The 27,771-nt window shown below is 49.9% G+C and overlaps 1 protein-coding gene and 1 long non-coding RNA gene across 2 annotated transcripts; both read left to right on the top strand.

Annotated features, from left to right (window-relative positions):
- Positions 1 to 335: 335 nt before the first annotated feature.
- Positions 336 to 2,185, top strand: LOC142908615 (fibroblast growth factor receptor 3-like). Its single transcript, XM_076059382.1, has 4 exons — positions 336 to 420; positions 916 to 1,136; positions 1,823 to 2,045; positions 2,181 to 2,185. The coding sequence occupies exons 1-4, from the start codon at positions 336 to 338 to the stop codon at positions 2,183 to 2,185; spliced, it is 534 nt and encodes a 177-aa protein (XP_075915497.1).
- A 693-nt stretch (positions 2,186 to 2,878) lies between these two features.
- On the top strand, positions 2,879 to 7,802 carry LOC142908577 (uncharacterized). The gene is made up of 2 exons (XR_012931871.1): positions 2,879 to 3,055; positions 6,161 to 7,802. It is a non-coding gene; the product is annotated as an uncharacterized LOC142908577 (long non-coding RNA).
- The last annotated feature ends 19,969 nt before the right edge of the window (positions 7,803 to 27,771 follow it).

Below are 27,771 nucleotides of genomic sequence, written 5' to 3'. Positions count from 1 at the left end.
CACCCACCCAAACTCAGCGGAGGCCGACGTCGCCCTCAACACAACAGGACCCAGAAGCTCCCGGCTTGGCTCAGACTCTACGTGTTCGCTGAGTAACAACAAATGCCAAAAAATGAACCCCACGTTGGCGTGGGAACGCAAGATTCTGACTTCCTCCCGCCTCGCTCTCTCCGTGCCGCCCATCGGTTCGCGTCAAGACGGTCGGAGTGGAGGTCACGGACGTGGAGGCGAACGTCCTCTACCTGCGCAACGTCAGCACGGACGACTCGGGCCGCTACACCTGCCTGGCGGTCAACGCCGTGGGGTTCGCTCGGCGCTCCGCCTGGCTGCTCGTCATGCCGGGCGAGACGCCGGCCGGGAGCCGCACGCTCGCCGCCACGACGACCTCGGGGGCCGGGAAGATGTTGACTACCTCGCCTGGTACGCAGGAGGTCGTGGGTTCCATCCCGACCCTGACGACGCCTGCTGCTGCTGTATATTTGTGGAGTTTTCGTCTCTCTCTCTGTCATCATCATTATCCTCACGGTGGCTAGGGAGACGTGACAACAAGAGTGACCCCGGCAATGTCTCTCGCCACTGCCGGGGTCACCGTGTGTCACCGTGTGTCACCGTGTGTCACCGTGTGTGTGTCACCGTGTGTCACCGCGTGTCACCGTGCGTGTGTCACCGTGTGTCACCGTCTGTGTGTGTGTGTCACCGTGTGTCACCGTGTGTCACCGCGTGTCACCGTGTGTCACCGTGCGTGTGTCACCGTGTGACACACAGTGTGTAACACAGTGTGTGACACACACTGTGTGACACTGTGTGTCACACTCCCTCCCTCTCCTCCCTCCCTCCTTGACCCCGTGACCCCCGACGCTCGTCCTGACCCCGTCACCACCCGGGGGGTGGCTCCCCCCTCCCCCCGGCGTGTAGGGCGGGGCCAGCCCCAGCGCCCCTCCCTGCAGGACGGCCTCCCGGCCAACGTCACGGCGGTGGTGGGGAGCGACGCTCAGCTCCGCTGCGTCGTTCTGAAGGGCAGCAATGGTGGCAATGAGCACCACAACAACCACCACCACGTGCAGTGGCTCAAGCACGTGGAGGTGAACGGGAGTCTGGAGGCACCCAACGGCTCGCCCTACGTACGCATTGTCACGGTGAGCGAGCGAGGCACGAGGGGACTCACTCACTCACCACTCACCCACTCACCCACCCACTCACTCACCCACTCACTCACTCACCCACTCACACACTCACACACTCACTCACCCACTCACCCACTCACACACTCACTCACCCACTCACACACTCACACACTCACTCACCCACTCACACACTCACTCACCCACTCACTCACCCACTCACACACTCACTCACCAACTCACTCACTCACCCACTCACTCACCCACTCACCCACCCACTCACTCACTCACCCACCCACTCACCCACTCACTCACTCACCCACTCACTCACTCACTTACCCACCCACTCACACACTCACCCACTCACTCACCCACTCACTCACTCACTCACCCACCCACTCACTCACTCACTCACCCACCCACCCACTCACCCACTCACTCACCCACTCACTCACTCACCCACTCACTCGCCCACTCACCCACCCACCCACCCACTCACCCACCCACCCACCCAAACTCAGCGGAGTCCGACGTCGCCCTCAACACAACAGGACCCAGCAGCTCCCCGCTTGGCTCAGACTCTATGCGTTCGCTGAGTAACAACAAATACAAAAATATAAACCCCACGTTGGCGTGGGAACGCAAGATTCTGACTTCCTCCCGCCTCGCTCTCTCCGTGCCGCCCGTCGGTTCGCGTCAAGACGGTCGGAGTGGAGGTCACGGACGTGGAGACGAACGTCCTCTACCTGCGCAACGTCAGCACGGACGACTCGGGCCGCTACACCTGCCTGGCGGTCAACGCCGTGGGGTTCGCTCGGCGCTCCGCCTGGCTGCTCGTCATGCCGGGCGAGACGCCGGCGGGGGGCCGCACGCTCGCCGCCACGACGACCGCGAGGGCCGGGAAGATGTTGACCGCCTCGCCTGGTACGCAGGAGGTCGTGGGTTTCATCCCAACCCTGACGACGCCTGCTGCTGCTGCTGTATATGTGGAGTTTGCGTCTCTCTCTGTCATCGTCATCATCGTCATCATCACGGTGGCTAGGGAGGTGTGACAACAAGAGTGACCCCAAGGTCACCGTGTGTCACCGTGTGTCACCGTGTGTGTGTCACCGTGTGTCACCGTGTGTGTGTCACCGTGTGTCACCGTGTGTGTGTCACCGCGTGTCACCGTGTGTCACCGTGTGTGTGTCACCGTGTGTCACCGTGTGTGTCACCGTGTGCCACCGTGTGTCACCGTGCGTCACCGTGTGTCACTGTGTGTCACCGTGTGTGTGTCACCGTGTGTGTGTCACCGTGCGTGTGTCACCGTGTGTCACCGTGTGTCACCGTGTGTGTGTCACCGTGCTCACCTTGTGTCACCATGTGTGTGTCACCGTGTGTCACCGTGTGTCACCGTGCGTGTGTCACCATGTGCTCCCCGCTTGTCACCGTGTAACACCGTGTGTGTGTCACCTTGTGTCACCGTGTGTGTGTCACCATGTGTCACCGTGTGTCACCGTGTGTCACCGTGTGCTCCCCGTGTGTCACCGTGTGTCACCGCGTATCACCGTGCGTGTGCTCCCCGTGTGTCACCGTGCGTGTGTCACCGTGTGTCACCGTGTGTGTGTGTGTGTGCTCCCCGTGTGTCACCGTGTGTCACCGTGTGTCACCATGCGTGTGCTCCACGTGTGTCACCGTGTGTCACCGTGTGTCACCGTGTGTGTGTATGCTCCCCGTGTGTCACCGTGTGTGTGCTCTCCGTGTGCGTGTCAGCGATGTTTCCCGATGTCTCCGTCACGGTGGAGGCCGTCTCGGTCGCTCCCTTGACGGCGGGCGACGTTTCTTGCACCACCGGCTTCCTCCTGCTGACCGCCATCGCCGGCGTCGCCGCCTTCTGCCTCACGCAGACGCGGAGGGCGAGGAGAGAGTCGACCGGCGGAGAGGTGGAGATGCAGGTACAGTTGAGGTGGTGGTGGTGGGGGTGGTGGTGGTCGTGGTGGTGGAGGTGGTGGTGGCGGTGGCGGTGTGTGGTGGTGGTGGTGGCGGTGGAGGTGGCGGTGACGGTGTGTGGTGGCGGTGGTGGCGGTGGCGGTGGCGGCGGTGGCGGTGGCAGTGGCGATGGCGGAGGCGGCGGCGGAGGCGGCGGCGGCGGTGGCGGTGGCGGCGGAGGCGGTAGTGGCGGTGGTGGTGGCGGTGGCGGAGGCGGTGGAGGTGGCGGTGGCGGTGGAGGTGGTGGTGGAGGTGGAGGTGGCTGTGGCGGTGGTGATGGAGGTGGTGGTGGTGGCGGTGGTGGTGGTGGTGGTGGATTGGCAGTCACTTGTAAGTGCAATAAACTAGTTTTAATAACAATGATAATGATAAAAACAACGATAATAATGGTAACAATGATAATAAAGGGGGAGTAGTTTGCATGTCTCTGCCATCATCATCATCATCCTCATCACGGTGGCTACGTAGATGTTCACTGTGAAAAGAGTGACCCCGGCACTCTTTTTCACAACATTAAACAAACGTTAAACAAACGTTTGGCGCTGAGCAGTAATGTTTAGTGTGCCTCCCAACATGCAAAACAAACTTGAAATTTGGCATTTGGGTAGCTTCCAGACTGTACACAATGCAAAAAGTATAAAAATAGACTCGTGTATTTTGCACGTCAAGTGAGCGGTGACGTCACGTCTGTGATGTCACCGGCATGCGGCAGCGTCACGCGGTCTGCCTGCTGACGTCATCCCTCCCCAAGCCTCCGCGTAGGCCGTGTGTCCCGCACAGACGCGCCGCATCGTTGTCTCGATGTTCTGAGTCAACGCGGCTGTTTCCAGTTCGCCCTCATAAACACAAAGCAGAAGGTTCGTCTTCTTAGCTCTTTCGGTAAAGTCACGTTGAAGGGAAACAATAAAATAATAAAATAAAGTCTTCTTTGGTTCTTTCGGTAAAGTCACCACGTAGAATGAGAATAAAATAATAAATTGATAAAATAAAATAAGACAATAAAATTATCTTATTTTATCAATGTATTATTTTATTCTCATTCTTCGTGATGGTGACTTTACCGAAAGAACCAAAGAAGATGAATCCTTGCAGTCACGAAAGCTTTAAATCGAAATAAAATAAAGATTCGTCTGTTTGTGCGAAGCGGCAAAAAACTCTCGAACGCTGACCCTCCAACGTCATGAAATTTCGTTTTTGGTTCTTTCGGCAAAGTCGCCGCGTAGAATGAGAATAAAATAATAAATTAATAGAATAAAATAACACAATAAAATTCTCACGACGTTTCGGCCATGACACAAGTGGCCCTCTTCAGGTTGGACGACAGGTCTGTTCCTTTCACCTGAAGAGGGCCACTTGTGTTGTGGCCAAAACGTCGTGAGAATTTTATTGTGTTATTTTATTAATTTATTATTTTATTCTCATTCTACGTGTTGGTGACTTTACCGAAAGAACCAAAGAAGATGAATCCTTGCAGTCACGAAAGCTTTAAATCGTCATGAAATTTGCACAGCTTACGCCGTCTGGAATTTCTAAGGGAACGCGACGATTCTCAGCTCGCCACATCATTCCATTTCCGAGTTGCCTGGTTAAGGTTCAATTTCCTTGAGTGAAAGAAATCCGATTTAGTTAAATTGATTTGTTTCGGATGTTTTTCTTTCTTGCAGGCATCAATGTTTTTTCAGGGTTTTCCACTGAAATAAAAGGGAATATTAAATTAATCCAAGACGATAATCCAAGTCCCGGGCGAAGCCTGGTAGTAAAGCTCGTTCGTAATAAAGGCTGTCACAAGTCCTACCTGCCTCACGTGGATTTACAATTCCATTTACGTACGAATAAGGTGTGCAGAGGTTGATCAAATACAACTGTAAAAGCGAGGTATTGTTGTATAAGCTGCGTGGAATTAACTGCGTATAGTCTTACTCGGGGTCAAGAGGTTGATCAAATACAACTGTAAAAGCAAGGCTATTGTATAAACTGAGCGGGATTAACTTCGTATAGTCTTACTCGGGGTCAAGAGGTTGATCAAATACAACTGTAAAAGCGAGGTTATTGTTGTTTAACCTGAGCAGGATTAACTGTGTATAGTCTTACTCAGGGTCAAGAGGTTGATCAAATACAACTGTAAAAGCGAGGTTATTGTTGTTTAACCTGAGCAGGATTAACTGTGTATAGTCTTACTCAGGGTCAAGAGGTTGATCAAATACAACTGTAAAAGCGAGGCTATTGTTGTATAAGCTGCGCGGGATTGACTGCGTATAGTCTTACTCGGGGTCAAGAGGTTGATCAAATACAACTGTAAAAGTGAGGTATTGTTGTATAAGCTGAGCAGGATTAACTGTGTATAGTCTTACTCGGGGTCAAGAGGTTGATCAAATACAAATGTAAAAGCGAGGCTATTGTATAAGCTGCGCGGGATTGACTGTGTATAGTCTTACTCAGGGTCAAGAGGTTGATGAAATACAACTGTAAAAGCGAGGTGTTGATGTATAAGCTGAGCGGGATTAACTGCGTATTGTCTTACTCGGGGTCAAGAGGTTGATCAAACTCAACTGTAAAAGCGAGGTGTTGTTGTATAAGCTGAGTGGTATTAACTGTGTATAGTCTTACTCGGGGTCAAGAGGTTGATCAAATACAACTGTAAAAGTGAGGTGTTGTTGTAAAAACTTAGCTGTATTAACTGCGTATTGTCTTACTCGGGGTCAAGAGGTTGATCAAACACAACTGTAAAAGCGAGGTGTTGTTGTATAAGCTGAGCGGTATTAACTGCGTATAGTCTTACTCGGGGTCAAGAGGTTGAACATTCAAATGAAAGTCGAAGTTCGACTTGGGCCATAATCCGTCAGAGGTGATAACAAAAAAACCGAGCACCACAAAGGCCCTTCTCTCTTAAAAAACACATGCCGAGTAGGCGTATGTATTAATATATAACGCGAGACACGGTCGTGCACACATCAAACTCTCCCGTACTGTAGCCTGAGCTGCCAATGCGCCCAGTCGCCGCTATCCACATCTTCAGTTTCATTGTCGTTGTAAGACGCTGTTTGTAATCGTGGTCATCTTTCGCGTCGCAGCAATGAGGGATCTTCACGACGAGCTCACAGCTGCCAATCTGGGAAGGGTGGCGGCAATGCTTGGGTGAGCAGCAGCAGCAGCAGAAGAAGAGACGCTTTGAAATGGGTTCCATTGGCAAAGAAGTCAGCGGCTCTCGTCTGGTACGGCCACCGAGGGAGGAGGAAGTGGGGCAAGCCCCCCCAAGTTCGGGGTTTGCTCCGACAAGCCCACAGCTGCGAGCCACAGCGGTCTCCGCCGCTGGCAGCAAACTCTGAGTCTGAACCGACGACGTTCCACAAATACGCAGCCCCCTACGCGCCAACACCGACGTCGCATCGAACAAACATCCACTGAATTAATCTTTGGTTTTTTCGGTAAAGTCACGTAGAAATGAGAAAAAATAAAATTACATAATATACGACTTTTCGATTGCAACGCAAGCAATCATCATCAGGTAGAGGAAACACAACCGCAGATATATATACAGACCTTAAGGAGAAGGAATTAACACAGATATACCAGGGGATACAGAGAGACGGAGCATCACACTTATCAAACAGGGTTTAGAAAAATTTGGAAACTGTACAAAGCAACACAGACGGTCGGTTAAAACACAACGCATGGTCTGGTTGAATACGCTATTTCAAAGATTGTTAAATTGTAAGTTGAGCGTGAAATTTAAGATAGTGATAGAATACATACCGTAGAGAGACCTATGGGGGGAGACACGCAAACAGTTAAGAGGTGAAGCAGCTCTGTACCGAGGCCTTAAATAGCCAGAGATGGAGGGACTGGGTTTCAGAGACAATGGGACACAAATTAGCATGTACCGAGGCGCAAACCGTTTAGCTATTGCGAATCGTGTGTTGTGTTTCATATATCTATATTCTCGGTTCTTTCGGTGAAGTCACGTAGACGTAGACGGCAAATGAGGAATATTTTAATTCCAGCAGCCGCAAAAGTTTTCGGTGAAAATTTCATCTTTCAATAACGCGTGGGGTGGAGCGGTTGTCGCCGCGGTGAGCGCGGTGCGCGATGAACTCCACCGCCCGAGTTTGAGTCTCCGTCACGGCTAACCGTCAAGTGGCGGAGTGACACCTGAGCCAGACCTGGACACCGCCTCATTCAGTCAACCCGCACACTGTGTGTACATGCACAGTGTGTATGTACACAGTGTATACACACTGTATACACACTGTGTATACACACACACAGTGTGTACACACAGTGTATATGTACATTGAGGGAAATAAGTATTTGATCCCCTGCTGATTTTGTACGTTTTCCCGCAGACGAAGAAATTATCAGTCTGTAATTTTAATGGTAGGTTTATTTGAACAGTGAGAGAACAGAATGACAACAAAAAAATCCAGAAAAACGCATGTCAAAAAATGTTATAAATTGATTTGCATTTTAATGAGGGAAATAAGTATTTGACCCCTCTGCAATTTGTCGCTAATGTTTAGAATTCGCCAGCATGCAATGGCCTACTCGTTTTGAATGACACTACAATAGTATGTTTTACATCCACTGTTAAGCAGACGCTGCATATTTTTTTAAATAGCTTCTTAATCAGATATTATCTGATGCAGTATATTTCACTGCAGTAATTAAATGTTGTTAAAATGCCTGTCAATTATTTCGATTAAACACTTGTCTGATTTTGTGTGTACATGCATCATTTAATTTATAAGGGTCAAACATAGATTAAGTGACGTTAGGACAAAGTGTGTGTGTGTTTGGAAGTAACCTGTAGAGAGAACTCAGGTGAGACCCGTTGTTCTTGTGATACAGGTCAAAGGGTACTTTTGTGTTTCACGAAGCGTCTGGAGCAACTCATTGTCTTTGAAATAGGGAGCACACTCGGATCATTCATCAGTTACGAGGCATACCACTTAAAAGTTACACGTATAGGAGGAGGTACATTCTCTACAACACGAATTATAGTTTTGTCTTACGTGTTGAGGCCACGTGATGTGTCGAAGGCTCTCTGCCAGCTCACAGGACAGACCCAAGTGCCGTGTGCTCAATAAGATGACTGACAGAGGCACCACTGCACCGACTTGGTGTGGCCGGCGCTCCGCTGGTTGTTGTGAGCGTCGCTCATCCGCCCTCCGTTGTTACTGGAGGGCGACTGCCTCCAACTGCCCAGCAGCGTGCTTCACGAGCCTCCTCCACAGAGGCCGATCTTGACACCGCTGGTACCGGTCATCGGCAAGCCCACTCAGCTCCACATCCTTCTTGTACAGCATCAGTCCATACATCTTTAAGAGGGTTATCGAAATGCCATGCTACAGACAGATGGGCAGTTATGAACGAACAGAGCTAATGCATTAACATCTCAAACTTGGTTGGAAAGCGTTAAAAAGGAATGTCTTATTTGACCTGAACTGCATATTGATTGATTTGCATGTAATTTCTAAGACAATGCAAATTTGGCCCAATATGTACAAATCTTTTCCACTAAGCATACATGTTCCAGGCAACGGTTATTCACCGTGAAACGCGATGCAGTGAAGGACAATAAAAACAACTGTAATACAGAAATCGTGCACTCACATCAGTCTGGGTTAGCGCATGAGAGGATCTGTAATACTATGATCTTCTTCTTTGGTTCTTTCGGTAAAGTCACGTAGAATGATAATAAAATAATAAATTGATAAAATAAAATAACACAATAATATTCTCACGACGTTTCGGCCACAACACAAGCGGCCTTCATCAGGTGAAGGGGGCAAGACTGTCTGGTAGGACAGCGCTGGAGTGAAAGAGCCACGTTCAGATACGGCCTTTAAGCTGTGTGAGAGGAACAAAGCGCCTTGACAAAGGAATTAGCATATAATTTAGCATTGAAATGGCTGAATGATTAGCTTGTGACTGGTCACAGAAATAGCTATGTTAAAAGTTAAAGCATACACACCCGCAGAGGCACCCATTGTTAAAGGGATTAGCATAGAATTTAGCATTGAAATAGCTAAGTTAAGGCATACACATCTTGACAATGGAATTAGCATAGAATTTAGCATTGAGATAGCTGAGTGGTTAGCTTGTACCTGCTGCAGAATACGGAGACAAATTGGCATTAATGCAGATTTGAGGCTATGCGGATGGCTTTGAACCCAATGCACCCTTCAATGGTAATGCACATAATAGAGACATGCTTTGTTCACTTTTTTAAACCCATGCTTTTAAAATAATCTCAAGCAATTTTCTCTGCCAGTCATTGCCTGATCTTATTGCACACACTCACTCACACACTCACAAACACACACAAAGATCCCCCGTACAGCCTTCAACAGACTGCTGGGGCAAGTGCTGATGGTGAGCTATAAACGCCGGCACGCACGGCACTCTAGGGGGAGGGTGGCCAACACCGCACCGGGCCGCCTTTGTCTCCCCTGATATTTACACACCACACTCGGAAGTCATTCAAGACGACATCGATGTAGGGAAAACCCAGGACTGGTTTAAATATCTGCCACTGTTGTGTGTCATGAGCAGGAATCCAATTTGGGTCACCGGTTTAATGAGTGCAGTGCGATAGCCACTAAATTACCGCTCCCCACTCGTACACAACGACAAGAACAAAGATCCCCGGTAGAGCATTAACAGACTCTAGGGGCAAGTGCTGTTAGCGAGCACCTATGAAGGATGGCACGGCACACGAGGGGGTGGGTAGCCAGCACCGCGCCCGGCCACCTTTGTCTCCCGAGTGGCGATGCTCACATCACACTGGGTACTCATTTTTAGGCTGAGTCGACCTAGGGAAGGCCCAGGACCGGTTCAGATAATCGTCACTGGCGGTGTTGGCCGTGAGCGGGAAACGGTCCCGGGTCTCCGGGTTCGTAGCGCAGCGTAGCGCTAACCGCTGCCCTACCGCTCGTACAAAGATACGTTTAAACACGCGCACGCAAATACACATTCTGTTTGACTAACACTTCTTTCAAACCGTACGTAGCCAAACATTTCCGTTGTAGAGTTTCTGGACAACGTTTGGAATTAACCACAATTTTTGACCGTGACACCAGCATGCAATGACCTGTGCCTTGTGAGTGACACAATACTCTGTTTTACATCCGCCGTGAAGCAGAACAGCGCATATTGTGGTGAATGTTACTGGGGTAGCCAGGTGTGCCTGTCGGATTTGAACTTTGAACCTCTGCAACAAATAGAGAATGCACTACCATATTCCTGGTTCTTTCGGTAGTCACGTAAATAGAATACAAAAAATAAACTAAATTAAAGATTAAAAAATAAAAAGTATACAAATAAATAAAAATAATAATTTTTCTAAATTAATTGATGATAAGATACCATGGGTCGACTGACTGAGATGACTGGCCAATGCACCGCCTTTGCCCCCACTACACACACACAGTGTACACACACACAGTGTACACACACACAGTCTGTACGTGTACACTGTGTACACACACACATACAGTGTGTACACACACAGTGTGTACACACACAGTGTATACACATAGTGTACATACACACAGTGTACACACACACTGTACACACAATAATGTCCACGTTGTTGTTGCTGAGTTCACGCACTCAAGGGAGGGGGCAATGAAAAATGAAGCTAAATCAACTTAAACTCCATCCCCGCTCTGTGACGTCACCACTCAGCATGACCTCATCGGCATGAAGTGCCAGCGGGAGGTGTACCTCGCTAGTGACGTCATGTCACCAAGGTATTCACACTCCCCCAACCTGCTTCCGCGTGACGTCGCGAGGTAACAGGAGGCTGCCGATCCACGCTTGCACTGAAATCCGAGGTGAGAAATTCTCATGGTGGTGGTGGTTGTTGTTGTTTACCAAGGTAGAGCCTCTCTCTCTCGTAGGGATGTCAGTTGAGTAGCAGTGAGCATGGGAATCGATGTCCAGGTTGGAACTTTACAATGCGGGGCCTAGCCACGCGGGGCCTTGCCTCCTGCCCTCGCCTGATTGCGTTTACTTTAATAATCTCGCTTAAGTTTAATTTGTCTTCACCCGGCTCGCCACTTTGTAACTTTGTTTTATTGTAAATATTCACGCAGTTTTTATTTTCGTTATTTTTTTCACCAGGCCAAGCCCGCTTGAGCTGCTATACCGCTCTTGTTATCAGAAGCGACCTGCCCACAACAACACAAGGTGAGGCTTTGTCAACGTGTGTGAATGTTTTGACTTAAAACTTTGGTGACTGTAGGAATTAATATTCTTGGTTATTTCGGTAAAGTCACGTAGATAGAAAATAACAATGAAAATAACAATAAAATTAAATGAAAATTATATATATTTTTTTAAATAAAGCAAAAAACCCACGACATTTCGATTGCAACACAAGTGGTTTTTATCTTATTAAATTTAATCTGTTATTTTTATTTTCTATCTACGTGACTTTACTGAAAGAACCAACAATACGTGTGTCAATGTCTATCGGTCAAAGACGCTAAGCGTATGCCGCTGTTGACTCTGAATGTGTGGAGGGGAACACCTTCACCACGGGGAGAGAGAGACAGACACGGATAGCCTCGGCTATGTTCATTGATCCTCGATTCATTACTTGGTGGAGTGAGGAAGAATTAATGCTGAGCAGATGAAGGTGGCCAGGCATGGTTCTGGTCACACCACCACCTGTTTACTCATGGCAGTGTGTCACAGTGTCAAGTTTGTGTTTGCAGTAAAGTCTATTAACTCTGTTGAACACGGAGGTTCTATCAAAACAATAGTTTATTTTTGTTTTCCTCTGGAACTCTTTATAAGAATGGAAACAGGAGGTGAACACACCACACACATTCAGCTGAAGTCGGAACCGTTCATCCCAGCATTCAAGGACATCTGAGCCTGGATTCACACCTCTAAGTTATGATCGAACGTTAATTTATGCATTTCTGCATAACACAAATAGTATTGTTTTCAACACCCTTTGCTTTGTCAGCTGAATTTAGCTTTCATAAATATTCATTTTGTAGTCAGACAGCCGAAATTGTGTGCTTAGAGTTTTGGGTTAACATTCATCTTGAAGATATGAAGGCTTCCAGGCATATTTATGACATTTTCCCTCTCATTGTGTGCCATAACAGCCCGTGGAGAGAAACCCTTCAGGTGTACTCTGTGCGTGAAGGCGTTTGCACAGTCACCACATCTTAAAGTACACCAGAGAACACACACGCGAGATAAACCCTTCAAGTTGCAGTGTGTGCGTGAAGGCATTTGCACGGTCATCAAATCTGATTAATTTGGGAAACTTTTTCACTACATCATGAATATATTAATAAGTATAGACGTGTAAGTCAAGTGTGCATTCCTCTGTGCCTGACGTGTAGATGGTGTGGATATTCTTTTTTTATGTCTGCAGCTGACGCTTCCTCTGCAGAATTGGTCTGATGGAGCAAAGGCACTCAGCGCAGCTCGGTACGACAAGTCAACAATGCGACCAGCGTGCATACAGCACGGATCGGACTGGAAACTTGCCACGGCACCAGAGAACTCACACAGGAGAGAAACCCTTCAAATGTACTGTGTGTAACAAGGCATTTGCATGGCCATCAGTTCTTCAGACCCACCAGAGAACACACACGGGAGAGAAACCCTTCAGGTGCACGATATGCGGGGTGGCGTTTGCACAGTCATGTAATCTTGTAACACACCATAGAACACACACCGGAGAGAAACCCTTCAAGTGCAGTGTGTGTGGGAAGACATTTTCATGTTAATTTGTTCTTAAAACACACCAGAGAACACACACGGGAGAGAAACCCTTCAAGTGCAGTGTGTGTGTGAAGGCGTTTTCACGGTCATCTGCTCTTAAAACACACCAGAGAACACACACGGAAGAGAAATCCTTCTTGTGCAGTGTGTGGGAAGACATTTTCTGATTCATCTGCTCTTAAAACACACCAGAGAACACACACGGGAGAGAAACCCTTCAAGTGCAGTGTGTGTGGGAAGGCATTTTCACAGTCATCTGGTCTTAAATCACACCAGAGAACACACACGGGAGAGAAACCCTTCAAGTGCAGTGTGTGTGTGAAGGCATTTTCACGGTCATCTGGTCTTAAATCACACCAGAGAACACACACGGGAGAGAAACCCTTCAAGTGCAGTGTGTGCGGGAAGGCATTTGCACATTCATCAAATCTTCAAGTACACCAGAGAACACAAGCAATAGAAGATCCACAAGGAGTGCAGTCTGAAATCAGCTTGTGAAAGTCAAAGTGCCGCAATGAGCCCATCCCTCATGAAACACGAACCGGAAGAAAATCACAGCTTGGACACTTTTAAAGGTATCGAGGTGAAATGTGAAGAAGTGATGGTGAAGAGTGAAGAAGTGATGGTGAAGAGCGAAGAAGTGAAGGTGAAATGTGAAGATGAAGATTCAACTCCAAAATCGGACCTTCACATTGGTGGAGGCAACGTGAAGCCAGAGGTGAATTCTGACTGAGGCAGAGCGAGGCAACTCCCAGCAGTTTGTGGAAGTGGAGGTGTGGGTGGACTTCCTCCGAGACAATACAAAGTCAAGTGGAGACGCGGTAGATGTGTAAGCCAGAGACTATCTCGCTCCAATAGATGCGCCTTTGTCATAGGCCTTTAATGACAAGAATGTGAAGTTGAAACACTCATTTCCTAGGTTCAACCTGCAGAGTAAGGGCGGCCAGTCTTTGTGGACCTGTGGGTTGGGTAGATCTCTAACCAGGAGCGAGAGACAAGCCCCCAAGCATTCACTATGTTATAATAATTGCATTTACACGGTGCTTGCTTAACGCCTCAGCAACTCGGAGTTTTGTATCTCGTCTGAAGCACTCAAAGAGCATCCCCAAGTAGCAGCTGCCCCTGTGTGGCACAGGGTGGTGGCCCTGCACCGGCCTGCATGTGGACAAGAGGCTGTCAGTAGGGGGCGTTGATTGATGCGTCATCTCGGTTGTGTAGTTTGTAGGCAATATTGACTCGAAGCTTTTGCGACTGCAGGAATCCACACTCTTGAGTTCTTTCGGTAAAGTCACCACGTGGGTAGAAACATAACAGGTCACGGCGTTTAGATCACAACACGCACAATCGTCATCAGGTGGGACAACCACAGCAAGAGAAACTGCTGAAGTAGTAGGCGCCTACTCCAGCAGTTTCTTCTTATTGCTGCTGTGCTTGTCCCACCTGATGACGATTGCTTGTGTTGCCATCGAAGCGCCCTCATCTATTATTTGTAGCGTAATGTTTAGAATTTGCTACATTTTGACCCAGACGCCAGCATGCAACGGCCTACTCGTTTTGAATGCCGCAATAGTACGGTGTACATACACTTTTGATTTAAAGCTTTCGTGACTGCAGGGATTCATATTCTTTGTTCTTTTGGTAAAGTCACGTAGAAGGGAAATGATAAAATAATAAAAATATAAAACAATAGTATTCTCACGACGTTTCGACTGCACTGAGAACCAAGAATATGTACATACACTGTTAAGCAGACGGTGCGTATTTTTAAAAATAGCTTCTTGTGAATACGATGGAACCTGATGCAGGATATTTCACTGCAGTAATTCAATTTTGTTAATATGCCTGTCAATAATTAAGAATGAATACTTGTCTGATTGTGCGTGTACATGTAACATTTTTTCTATGAGTGTCAAACATTGATTAAGTGTTCAAATCTAGATTAAGTGATATTAGGACAAAGTGTGTGTGTTTGGAAGTAACCTGTACAGATCACTCGGGTGAGACCCGTTGTTCTTGTAATACAGGTCAAAGGGTACTTTTGTGTTTCACGAAGCGTCTGCCTCTGGAGCAACTCATTGTCTTTGCAATAGGGAGCACGCTCGGATCATTCATCAGTTACAAGGCATACCACTTAAAAGTTACACGTATGGGAGGAGGTACATTCTCTACAACACGAATTATAGTTTTGTCTTACGTGTTGACGTAGATTTTGTCTAACTGGGACTAGAAGTGCACCTTGCTGATTGACGTCTGGATGTTCGTTACCTATCGGTTGAAGCAAACCCCACTGCTGTTGTTGAGACGCTGTGCACCATTTAATGGTCCAACACATTGACGGCCTTCAGGCCAGGAAAGTCACAACATTTGCACACGAAGGACGCATTCACACAAGTACCCGATGCTCCGTTTTGAAGTTTTAAAATGAAACATCTTTGAATTGTGTTGTGTTTTGATTTACATTATTTCTTCATTAAAAGTTCATTTTACATCTGGAAGACTTCGTTGAAAAGGACGTTGCGCGTGAATGTTCTCTCGTCGTTAAGTAGACGATGGCCTTGCCGGGGGTTCGGTTCGATGCGGACTTTCACCTGGTAGGGGATCGCGGGATCGAGATAAGGCGACACGGAGCTGCTGGCCGTCTGCAGATCGATTCCAACGTAATCGAGCGTCTGTCCCTGCGCCTCCGTCGTTCGCATGCAGGGGGCGCATGTAGGTTTACAGCGCCCCCTGCAGGAAAACGACAAAGTGCAGCGTTCATCACGGATAAAGTTGTGCGCTTATATATTAAATGTTATTCTTTTATAAGGTGATGTTGATATCGATAACTGACACATAACCGGCATGCCATAAATAGGAAATTAACTCTGCTTATTCGAATCAATGTATTCATATATGTTGATAAACTGTTTCAAGCAGATTTTGTGTCTCTAAGGACGACTACAGGGACCACGTGATTGTTTAAAAATGTCTTTGATTATAACTATAATTGCCTACAATTCGTCATGTGTAGCTTATTTAGACTATAATTTATTCACTACCCAAAATGTATTTACTTGAAAACATAGAGCTGATATTTGTAAGCAATGATTTTTATTTATACGTTTGAAAAAAAATATTTGCACAAATTGAACTTGTTCATCAGATACAAGGTGAATTCACAAGACTTTGTTAAAAATCCAATATTTCAGAATTTTGCCTTAACGGAGAATATTTTAAAAAATGTTAGTAAAAATAAAGATTCAGAAATATATATTGTGCCGTGTCTACAATTTTACTGTAAAGTGGAATTGGTAAAAAGCATTATTTGTACACGTAGAGGCGTTGTGGTCCATAAGTCTGGTGACACAGGCGTTGTGGTCCATAAGTCTATGGGCAGTGTTGAGTCTATGGCAGTGTTGAGTCTATGGACAGTGCTGCGTGTATGGGCAGTGTTGAGTCCATAGTAGTGTTGAGTCTATGGGTGGTAGTGTTGAGTCTATGGGTGGTAGTGTTGAGTCTATGGGTGGTAGTGTTGAGTCTATGGGTAGTGCTGAGTCTATGGGCAGTGCTAAGTGTATGGGCAGTGTTGAGTCTATAGTATAGTGTTGAGTCCATGGGTAGTGCTGAGTCTATGGGCAGTGCTGAGTGTATGTGCAGTGTTGAGTCTATAGTAGTGTTGAGTCTATGGTAGTGTTGAGTCTGTGGGTGGTAGTGTTGAGTCTATGGTAGTGTTGTGTCTATGATAGTGTTGAGTCTGTGGGTGGTAGTGTTGAGTCTATGGTAGTGTTGTGTCTATGGTAGTGTTGAGTCTATGGTAGTGTTGAGTCTATGGTAGTGTTGTGTCTATGGTAGTGTTGTGTCTATGGTAGTGTTGAGTCTATGGTAGTGTTGAGTCTATGGTAGTGTTGAGTCTATGGTAGTGTTGAGTCTATGGTAGTGTTGAGTCTATGGTAGTGTTGAGTCTACAGTGAGGGAAAAAAGTATTTGATCCCCTGCTGATTTTGTACGTTAGCCCCATGACAATGAAATGATCAGTCTATAATTTTAATGATACGTTTATTTGAACAGTGAGAGACAGAATAACAACAACAAAATCCAGAAAAACGCTTCGCTACGTGGCCATGAGTGACGGTGAAATATGAAGAAGGGGCGACCTTGAAGCGTGAAGGTCAGGAATCTTCTCCGGGTGCTCATCCTCCCACGTTTGCAGTCGCCTATCAACGTCATCACAGCATCCCAATGGCAGTATTCTCGACACAAATATCTCGAGACTGAAGGAGGCTATTCTGGACAAAAATCATTCGCGTTATGATTATTGTAATCCTCATGTGTGTATGTTGAACTTCTTTCGCACAGTACGTAGCCAACCTTGCTATACATCTTAAATAGAATAGAAGAGTCATCCTATGCAGAGACCGGTGCCTGCCAATAAATGTGTAACTTCCACCCTCGAGCTCAGATAGATGTATATTTGACAATGGTGACACTTTGCTTTGTGTTTCTGGATAAGGTTAACATATAGGTTGCATTTTGCATTCAAACATGATTATACAGGAATACAGCTTCTGACCTTCAAGTGTGCATAACGTTAATTTTATTTAAGCCGAGATGCCATTCATTAATGTGAATGGAAATAAGCTCAAATATACGTTTTATGAAAGTATACCACATTGATGAAATTTATGGTGTGCATTATTGAAGGTCTGTGAACTTTCTAACAGTCTTCCCAGGAAGTTGAAGAAATTTGTCAAGCATTTCTAAAACACTTTATATAAACAAGGTTAATGTTTTAATGGTATCTGTGAAAGCAGAGGATGGAGCTCTTTTTTTCATCAGCGGAGTACGGTGCCCACACTCCTCTTACACAGCAACTCTGAGTTTATGGATCACGCAGAGATCGTAAAACTCTGCACGCCCGACTTGCAGGGCAGCACTGTGGTGTCTGTAAGAGCATTCATTTTTATCTATGCACGTAGTCTTCAGTCTCGGTGGTGCTTTCCTGGGTAAATATTCTAATGAAATATGGATGATGAATGTTAGCAACTGCTCAATCTGCTGTGTGTGTATATTTACATTTCTGCTCTAATTTGATGCGTGAGAAGGGGAGATCCATTTTTCACTTAATGGGAACCAGTCTTCCCGAAAAAAGACTGCAGTATAGTGGCTGTACAAATATACTTACAGCTTTGTTGAACAGCACCACTCACCTTCATTACAGTGGAGATAACCCATGTATATCGGTTCACCAACATTGATCTGTTGTTCACACATTACTAAGGTTGTGGTTATGGTGGTGGAGACAGAAAAATGCGCATTTGTGGGGGCTACCATCCCCCGCCATCACCGAATTGTCGGGGCCGTTGGCCCCCGACTCCTCCGTTAAATTCATACCACTACCACAACTGCAACACCCGGTGTATGATTATGCCCGTGGGTACCCGTGTACCTCACGGCGCAGCTCTACTCACGCGGTAACCACCGCCAGCAGCATCGCGTGCTTGAATTGTGTAATCTTGTTTCATTTACCTTCGCAGCCGGTCGGAAGCAACTAATTAGGCTGCGCTGCGGAATACCCGCTCACCAATTGATCTCTACGCGCTACACGCGCGGCGCGTGCCGTGAGCGCCGCTGCTCCTGCACGCCCCCGTACTGGCGCGGGCGAAGTGCAACCAGTACCACACGATGCAGAGGCTCACTACACCACGCACGAGTGCATTTAATGATCGAAGGACCCGTACTTTAATTCCCAGGGTGATAGCACGTTACTGCTGCCCCGGCATGCGCGTCGAGCCCCGAGTGGACCCACCCGTGCGGGCGTAAACACGTGGGTAAAATTACTCACTCACGCGCAAACAAAAGAATCACCGCGGGTAGGCTCGCCACACCACGCACCGCCCCTCCGTAATCACAGAGACAACAGGACACGGTTTATACCCTACGGACGGTTTATTCCCCACGAATAATCGAACTAGACTGTGCGTGTCAGTACGGACCAGCAGGACAGGTCTAACCTATCTCGCTACTGCCTGATACCTAATCGACCTGTCTGCCCTCTATTTTCTCTCCGAATTTCGTCCCTTTGTCTTACCTCTCTCCCTCGTACTTACGGTCCAACCTCGCAGCAATGGAGGTCGCGGATAGATGATGCTGTAAACAGAATCTGGCTGTTCTCTGCCCCATCTCACGGACGTGCGAGTAACAGTCAGGTGACGGCTCCTCGATCCCTCCCTCCTGTTGATCTCCAGTCAAATAAAAAAAATGGCCCCGTGCTTCCCCAAAGCGTCCCTTTTTATGCTCCTTTCAAAGCCCTCGCACCGCCCATCCGCGGTGCATCACGGGTCAGGCCGTTAATCCGCGGTGCATCATGGGTAGAGACGCTAGCCCGCGGTGCACCATGGGTAGAGACGCTTAACCCGCGCTGCCCCGCTCCCCACCTGTCTGCTGGTCCGCGTGTGTCTTGAGCATCTCCTCACTGCGGTTCTCAGTGAGTTCGCCGTGGTCATTTAATTCTAAGTTAAGCCACGGCGCCGCAGTGCCATTTGGCCTGGGGGGGGGTGCCAATTCCCTGACCCTGAGAAACCGTGGAGCATCCCCACGAGGGGGCCTCTCGGGTAACAACTCAGGGCAGGTGCCCCCCCCCTCCCCATGAGGCCCTACTTGAGTGTGTGTGTGTTTAGGTGGGGGGGGGGGGGGGGGGTGGCGGTTGAAGTGCTGTGATGGGAGCCGGGTGGCTTCTCGGTCGCAGCAGCACAGCGACGGCCCCTATTTCGACGGAGCGGCTTCGCTGTTGTGGCACCACAATTACATCCAACATCATCGGGCAATTCACCAGAATGGTAAAGCCCTCGCTTGCTCCCAGTCTTAAATAGAGCAGCAGCAGGCTGACGTCATCATTTAACTCATATCAGGTGCAGTGATTAGAGGCGGATGGAGGGTATTGAAATTATATAATCGATTGGTAATCAGTCAATGGTAATGATTAGTAATGAGTTGTAGATTAGTAATTAGTTGTAATGTGTGTTATTGTGATTATATGCTACGTTAGTAGTCCGTTTATTAGTATGTGTTTCCCCTATAAGGAATTGTAATATGTATTATTTAATCATACGCTTCCAAGCCGCACTAAGCCTGTAGCTATCAGAGCGATTAAAGTTATTTCTATTCCTCTCAATTTCAATGGATTCTCTAATTAGTCTTTGCCAGTAATAATTCGTTTTACACAACACTTCAACGTTATCAAAATCAATTGAGTGTCCTTGTTGACAAGCATGTTCTGCCACTGCCGACAGTTGTGTTTGAGATAATTTAATATTTCTTTGATGTTCTTTTAGTCTTATGCTGATGTTACACCGGTTGATAATTTTGGTAATGCGTCTTTAGTGCAAGATACTAATTTTTGAATTTTGTGTACTGTACCAAATCTTACTGTAATGTTTTGCTTTTGCAAAACACGGGCTAATTTGTCAGTTACTCCTGAGATATATGGAATTTTTATTGTTTTAACAATCTGATCGCTTTCAGCAGTATTGCTTTGCGATCGTGATTTGGCATTCAGTGCACTGTTAATTTAAGTATTGTAGCCATTCTGTCGTAGTGCTTCTGTAGAGGTGTTAACTACGCGCTGTTGCGTAACCTGCATTGCCAACAGGGCAGTGCAGCATTACCCCTGGGTACAACGGTTGGGGTCAGTCGAGGTGAAACGGATCGTGGCCAGGGTTTGGTGCGAACCAATCAGACGGTTCCACGTGGGAATGTATGATTGGTTCTACCTGGCCACGAAGGGGTATAAGACGGGTGACCCAACGGACCTCGGGGAGTTCTCTCCCCGCACGAAGATAGAAGACTGGGCTGAAGCCTAGCTAGGACCCTGGACCAGCCCTTCAGCTCGGCATACCCAGTGGTCAGGACCCACCGGGCCAGCGGTGGGTCAGATAGCCTCCCCTAGGTCCTAGCCGGAGGACTAGGATAGCGGTAGACGTGTGAGTCCCGCCAAGTCCGGAGGTTGTACCTCCTTAGGTATCAAGGAGGTTAGCGGTAGACGTGTGAGTCCCGCCAGGTCCGGAGGCTGTACCTCCCTAGGGTATCGGGTGAGGGGACCGAATATCCCTCTGTGTGTGTTAAGCATTGTATAAGGAAATAATACAATAAACAGAGTGTGCCTCCTAAAGAAGTCTGCTCGTCCTTACAACACTACAACTGGAGTCAGAAGTGGTTGGAAATGGAAACCAGAAGTTCAGCCCACGCGCGGAGCCAAAACGAAGATAACGCTGTCTCACCTGCAAGCACCGCCAGCTCCGCTGAAAACGCTGCCGCGTTGACGGCCGCCCAGCCACCGGTTGAGCAGCCGGTTGCTCCCCCTGCCATGGGGGACGGACTCAGGGCAGCACACGGCCGTCTCGCTCAACTCCTACACGCCGCGGCGTCCATTCTCGAAGAGATCAACTTGGAGGTTGCGGGCAGGCCGAGTCAACAGCCGGCAGACGTTCCCGCCATCGGCCAGGGCAGACATTTTGATTTTCCCGCCGGGGAACCACGTGATTCCGCCGGAAGCGGAAGCCAGGGGCATCCTGGGAACGCGGGGGGCCAATCACAACCCGCAACGTCATCAGCACGCGACGCTGCGGATTCAAGTTCCTCAGCGGACGCCGCGTCATCACTGTACCGACACGGTACAGTAGACTCTATCGGCCGGGAAATCGCCGATCTCCGGCTCGAGACGGTACAAGCTGAGGGGGAGACGACGTCCGCCCTCCAACAACGCCTGCCCATCTTCCGAGAATTCACATCTGAAGGGGGCGACTGGGCGGCGTTCCAGCGTCGCTTCCTGAGCCACCAAGAGATGGTGGGCTGGTCGGACGCACAGGCGCTCCGAGCACTACCGGCCACTTTGGATGACGACGCTCTCGCCTTGCTCCTCACCATCCCCAGGCAACAAAGGGCGACTCTTCAATCGGCCCTCCGACGGATGTCCGACGTGTACGGGCCTCCATCCGACGTCCGCAGCCGATTTTACGACAGGCGACGCCGCCCTAAAGAGTCTCCGTTGGCATTCCGGACTGCTCTACTGGCGATGGCAAGAGCGGGTTACCCTCGCATGGACGACGAGGCCATCGATGCCATCGTTCTCCAGAAGATGCTGGAGCTGGCGCGCGAGCTGCGCATCGTCATCCAAGCGGTGGACGACGACGGTATGTGCTCGCTACGAGCCGCTCGGTGCATCCACGCACATTTGCTGCTCCACACGGAATCGACCATCGCCGCCTCGGCTTCGACGTCGGAGCCTGCCAGCAGGGACGCCGAGTTCTCCCCCAACCGGGCCTTCATGGCGACCAGGTCAACGGGCCGGCGATCGTCCGACCACGCTGGTCGCCGCAACGACCAGCAGCGGGGACGGCCTGCTCCACGCGGCGACTTGACGTGCTTCAACTGTGGCCGACGAGGCCACATCTCCTCTGACTGCCGTGCGCCTCGACGACGCCCCTCCGCATCCCGGGGCCAGGACTACAGGACGTCCACGGCATCGCGGCAAAACCAGGCAAGTCGCGACGCCTCTCACGCTCGGCCCTCATTCACACCATACACACTGCAACGCACCATAAGAAGGGCTCGCGATTCGGCGTGTGATGGGGGGTATTCTGGCGTTTGTTCGTGGCCACTCAAACCTGGGCAGTGGTCTGAGTTGGCCCATAGGGTAGTCGCGGCGACGGCAGGTTCGTCCGTGGTTGTCGGATCAATCGAGGGTGTGGAATTTCGCGTGTTGGTCGATACTGGTGCGTCGGCTACGATCATTTCAGATCTGATTTACAATATACTGCCCGTACGATGCCGCCCCTTGGAACGGGTTTCTATCCCGTGTTTCGCCGCTAATGGCAGTTCACTTGGCATTATTGGGCAAATTCGGGCGCAAATTTCGATTGGAGACATTAAATTGGCAGGGCCTATTTTGGTCTCTTCTTCCCTCGCCGTGCCGTGTTTGTTAGGCACTGATTTTCTCGCGAAAATGCCTATTAAGATCCTTGTAGATCAAGGCTGCATCGAACTCCCGTCGGGTTGACGGATGGCGTTCTTGCCCACACCCTCACATCCGCGCATGGCTAGTGCCTCGGTGCAGGCGTTTGTTGCGAGCACAGTCCGCATTCCGCCAGGGACACAAATGCTCGTGCCCTTGCAACTTAAAAAACCGCTAGCCCCGGAGGCCTCGGCACATGGCATTTTGCTGGGGCCTTCAAACGCAGCTGCTAAGGGGTTAGATTTGGTGGCTGCACAGACCCTCGTAGCAGCCGACAGGGAGCCGTTCTTGCAGGTTTTGAATGTCGGATTGTCCATAACCGTCATTCTGCAAGGAACTGTGCTCGCTCACGCGACCCCGGTGCCGTTGGGGACCGGAGTCGCGGGACACGTGCATGACACGCCGCAGGTCCCACCTCCTTCCGAATCGGATGAGAGATGGTTGGACGCGCTCTGCACAGACACGGGTGATCTGTCTCATTCGCAGCGAATTAAATTGCGCGCTCTTCTGCGAGAATTTTCCGATGTCTTTAGTAAATCTCAATTTGATATTGGCTGCACCAAGCTGCTGCGTCACCACATTGATACTGGTGACGCTGCCCCGATTCGACAAAACCCGTTTCGGCTTAGCCCGGCGGAGAAACAGCATGTTAAATCGGCTGTGGATGACATGCTGAAGGCCGATATAATTTCTCCCTCCACTAGTCCCTGGGGTGCTCCAATAGTGCTGGTCAAAAAGCACGATGGTAGTCTCCGTTTTTGCGTTGATTTTCGGCGCCTAAATAAAATCTCGGTAGCGGACGCCTACCCTCTTCCTCGTATGGACGAGTCATTGGATGCCCTGGCAGGGGCGCACTATTTCTCCACCTTGGACCTTCTGTCGGGGTTTTGGCAACTCCCCCTCGACGAATCGTCAAAACCTAAGACTGCTTTTCGGACACCACAGGGCCTTTTCGAGTTTAATAGATTGCCCATGGGTCTCCACTCGGCCCCAGCGACGTTCCAGAGGCTCATGGAGCTGGTCCTCGCTGGGCTCCAGTGGGACTCATGTCTCATTTATCTTGACGACGTCATCGTCTTTAGCCGCACGTTCGGCGAACACATCGAACGGTTGAGTGCTGTCTTCTTGAAAATGCGGGCCGCTAACTTGAAATTCAAGCCGCAGAAGTGTCACCTTCTGCGTGAGTCTGTGCGCTATCTGGGCCACATAGTTAGCCGCTCGGGCATCTCTACCGACCCTGAAAAAACCAAATGTGTTCAACATTGGCCGACCCCTACATCTGCGGGCGATGTTCGTAGTTTTATTGGTTTTGCGTCGTACTACCGCCGGTTTGTTGCTGGCTTCACGACGATTGCCAAGCCGCTCCACGCCCTTACGTCAAAAGGGGTGGCGTTTCATTGGGGGGACGCAGAACAGGCTGCGTTCGACTCCTTGCGGAACGCGCTCGTGACGGCACCGTCCCTTGCGTACCCCGATTTTTCCGTGCCATTCGTGTTGGACACCGACGCTAGCAATACGGGGATTGGGGGTGTTCTGTCCCAAAAAGTTGATGGCATTGAAAGGGTTGTTGCCTATGGTAGCAGAGTCTTGTCTCTTGCTGAACAAAGATACTGTGTGACCAGACGTGAGCTGCTGGCCATTGTTTTTTTTATTCAGCAATACAGGCCGTACCTGTATGGTCAGCATTTTACCGTGCGATCTGATCATTCGGCTTTACAGTACGCTCTGCAGGTTGACCAACCGTCCGGGCAGCTTTCTCGGTGGCTCGAAGTCCTTCAGGACTACGATTTCAATGTCACTTACCGTAGGGGTGCACAACACACGAATGCCGATGCGTTGTCTCGCCTTCCGCCGGCTCAAAAATGTGCGTGTTTTTTGGGCTCGGGCCATTGTAAGCCGCCACTGCCTGCGCAGGTCGCGCCTCTCACAACGGTGTCAGCCGCACTTCCCGCCGCCTCAGCGCCGATGTTGGATCACGCAGATCCAATGGCCAGTGACGATTTGCTGGGGCTAACTTTGGCCGAATGGGGTCGGCACCAGGGCGAGGACATGTCGTTATTGAGGTTGCGTCGCCACGCGAATAATGCGGTTCCAAGACAGGGCAAATTTAATTCATTTGTCATGAAGCGCGGCTTGTTGATGCATTGGGATGCTGACCCGTGTCAACATAAAATCGTCGTGCCATCCGCCTTGCGATGCAAGGCCGTATGGGCGGCGCATGAGCGTTTATTGCACCTGGGTGTTCATAAGACCATTGGGTTGTTGCGGTTGCAATTTTTCTGGCCGGGCATGCTGCGCGACGTCACTGACATTTTGCTGGGGTGCACCCATTGTGCGCAACGTAAACCGCCGGCTAAACCGGCATGTCCACCCCTGCAACCCATTTCGGTCTCTCGTATAAATGAGTTGGTGGCTCTCGATATTTTGGGCCCTTTTCCTACTACGCCACGGGGTAATAAGTACCTTCTGGTTGGGGTAGAGTATTTTACACGGTGGCCTATGGCCTGGGCCCTCCCCAACCAGTCGGCGGCGGCCGTTGTGGACGCCTTTGTTCAAGGCTACATCCTGGACAAGGGCGCACCAGAACGGTTGCTGACCGATCAGGGAAGAAATTTTTCGGGAGCCTTGCTGACTGATGTGTGCCACCTGTTGGGCACTAAGAAAGTGCGCACTTCGCCCTACCATCCCCAGACCGACGGCATGGTGGAGCGCCTTCATAGAACTCTCACTGCTATGTTATGCCATCAGGTCGATTAATCCCACCTCGATTGGGACTTGCAGGTTCCGGGGGTCCTCGCCGCATACCGTATGGCACCTCACGCGGCGACGGGATTTTCCCCGTTCTTTCTAATGTACGGCAGGGATGCCTTTCCTCCCGCCGACGTTCGGCTGGAAATCGAACAGCCACCGCAAAAGTCAAAGCTCGTTGACCACTTGCGATTCAACCTCCGTAAGTTGGCCGAGGCACGGGAGGCCGCCATTGAAAATTCGGCTTCCCGCCAACGGGCGAATTTGCGACTGCGGGACCCTCGGTCGTACACGCATCGGTGGGCACCGGGAGACAGGGCATGGCTCCACTGCCCCCAGGTGCCGGTGTCCACGTCGGCCAAACTCCTCAGACCATGGCGAGGCCCGGTTGAGGTAGTGGAAGTCCTGCGTCCCCAATGTGTTAAAATTAGCTGGGGACGGCGTTGCTGGTGCGCTCACCCCTCTCGGTTAAAACCCTTCGTCACGCCACGCGTCCCTCCACAACACACACGACATGGGGGCCGAGTGTGCGACGCGTCCGACGAGCCGGATGTTGCCCCGTTGGTGCCAAACCCACAGCGCAGGCGTGTCATTCCTCCTGCAGATGACGCGGGAGTGACGGCTCCATGCAGGCCACGTTCGGCCTCAATGGACCGTGGAGCAGCAGGTGTCCCCGTGGAGATGCCTAAAGGCCCACCGGATGCTCTGGCTCATCCTCCTCCTTCCCTTGTGCCGCCGACAAAGCCTGCCATCCCCTACGATGGCCCCGCGAAACGCACGGGCACGAAATCTCGCCGGTTGTTATGTTTTTTTTGGCATGTCTAGTGCCTTGTACATACGTTATGTTGTTAAGGGGGGTATTTATAGTGGTTTAATTGTTCTTGTTGTTCGTGAGGCACACTCACAATTCTTCTACCATTGATAATTTCAGAATTTCCCATTGTTGCAGCCGGGACGGCTGGAGCTTCTGAAGGAGGGGGTGATGTAGAGGTGTTAACTACGCGCTGTTGCGTAACATGCATTGCCACCAGGGCAGTGCAGCATTACCCCTGGGTACAACGGTTGGGGTCAGTCGAGGTGAAACGGATCGTGGCCAGGGTTTGGTGCGAACCAATCAGACGGTTCCACGTGGGAATGTATGATTGGTTCTACCTGGCCACGAAGGGGTATAAGACGGGTGACCCAACGGACCTCGGGGAGTTCTCTCCCCGCACGAAGATAGAAGACTGGGCTGAAGCCTAGCTAGGACCCTGGACCAGCCCTTCAGCCCTTCTAAGGGCTAAGGCTCGGCATACCCAGTGGTCAGGACCCACCGGGCCAGCGGTGGGTCAGATAGCCTCCCCTAGGTCCTAGCCGGAGGACTAGGATAGCGGTAGACGTGTGAGTCCCGCCAGGTCCGGAGGTTGTACCTCCTTAGGTATCAAGGAGGTTAGCGGTAGACGTGTGAGTCCCGCCAGGTCCGGAGGCTGTACCTCCCTAGGGTATCGGGTGAGGGGACCGAATATCCCTCTGTGTGTGTTAAGCATTGTATAAGGAAATAATACAATAAACAGAGTGTGCCTCCTAAAGAAGTCTGCTCGTCCTTACAACACTACAGAACCAAAGAAGATAAATCAAACAGATTATAGCAAGATTTGGAAACCATATAATGCAACACAGACGATCAAAACACAACGCAAGGTCAGGTTGATTACGTTATTATTACTGGTAGGAACGAAGTTGTAAACTGAGTGTACCAGCCTGCAATAGATTAATGTGTCCGTCCGTCCGTCCGTCCATCCGTCCCCTTTCAATACTTTAGAAGTGAAATCTCGTGCTGTTGGGTGTAAAAAAAATCCAATGTTCCTACCAGCCCACCCTGCAAGGACCTGTTAATTTATCTTCCGTCCTGCTGTCCACGCCCCCACGCTACTCTCCCACTACTTCCTGTCTCCCTTCCCCCCTCTCTCTTCACCCACTTGGGGTAAACTGTCCCTCAAGGATCGTAGATCGAAGCCCCCCACCGCACCTCGCTCTCTCCCTCCCTGGCCCCCCATCTCTCTCCCTCCCTGCCCCCCCGTCTCTCTCCCTCCCTGCCCCCCCCGTCTCTCTCCCTCCCTGCCCCCCCGTCTCTCTCCCTCCTTCCCAACTGAACCCCCCTAACCTCTCGCTCACAAGTCGCTGAAGGTGAGGCGCCCTCTGATGTCTCTCTCTCTC

The sequence above is a fragment of the Petromyzon marinus genome, unplaced genomic scaffold (assembly GCF_048934315.1).
Source record: "Petromyzon marinus isolate PM22_M1 ecotype Great Lakes invasive population unplaced genomic scaffold, UKy_Petmar_22M1.pri1.0 PM_G_Scaffold_10, whole genome shotgun sequence".
Taxonomy (NCBI): domain Eukaryota; kingdom Metazoa; phylum Chordata; class Hyperoartia; order Petromyzontiformes; family Petromyzontidae; genus Petromyzon; species Petromyzon marinus.
Note: the sequence above shows the minus strand (reverse complement) of the source record. Positions and strands in the feature narration are given on the sequence as shown.

Coding starts and splice junctions, on each gene's coding strand:
- LOC142908615 (XM_076059382.1), top strand. CDS start 336: ATGCCGGGCGAGACGCCGGCCGGGAGCCGCACGCTCGCCGCCACGACG. Junction 421..915: donor GATGTTGACTACCTCGCCTG/GTACGCAGGAGG, acceptor CCCGGCGTGTAG/GGCGGGGCCAGCCCCAGCGC. Junction 1,137..1,822: donor CCTACGTACGCATTGTCACG/GTGAGCGAGCGA, acceptor GTTCGCGTCAAG/ACGGTCGGAGTGGAGGTCAC.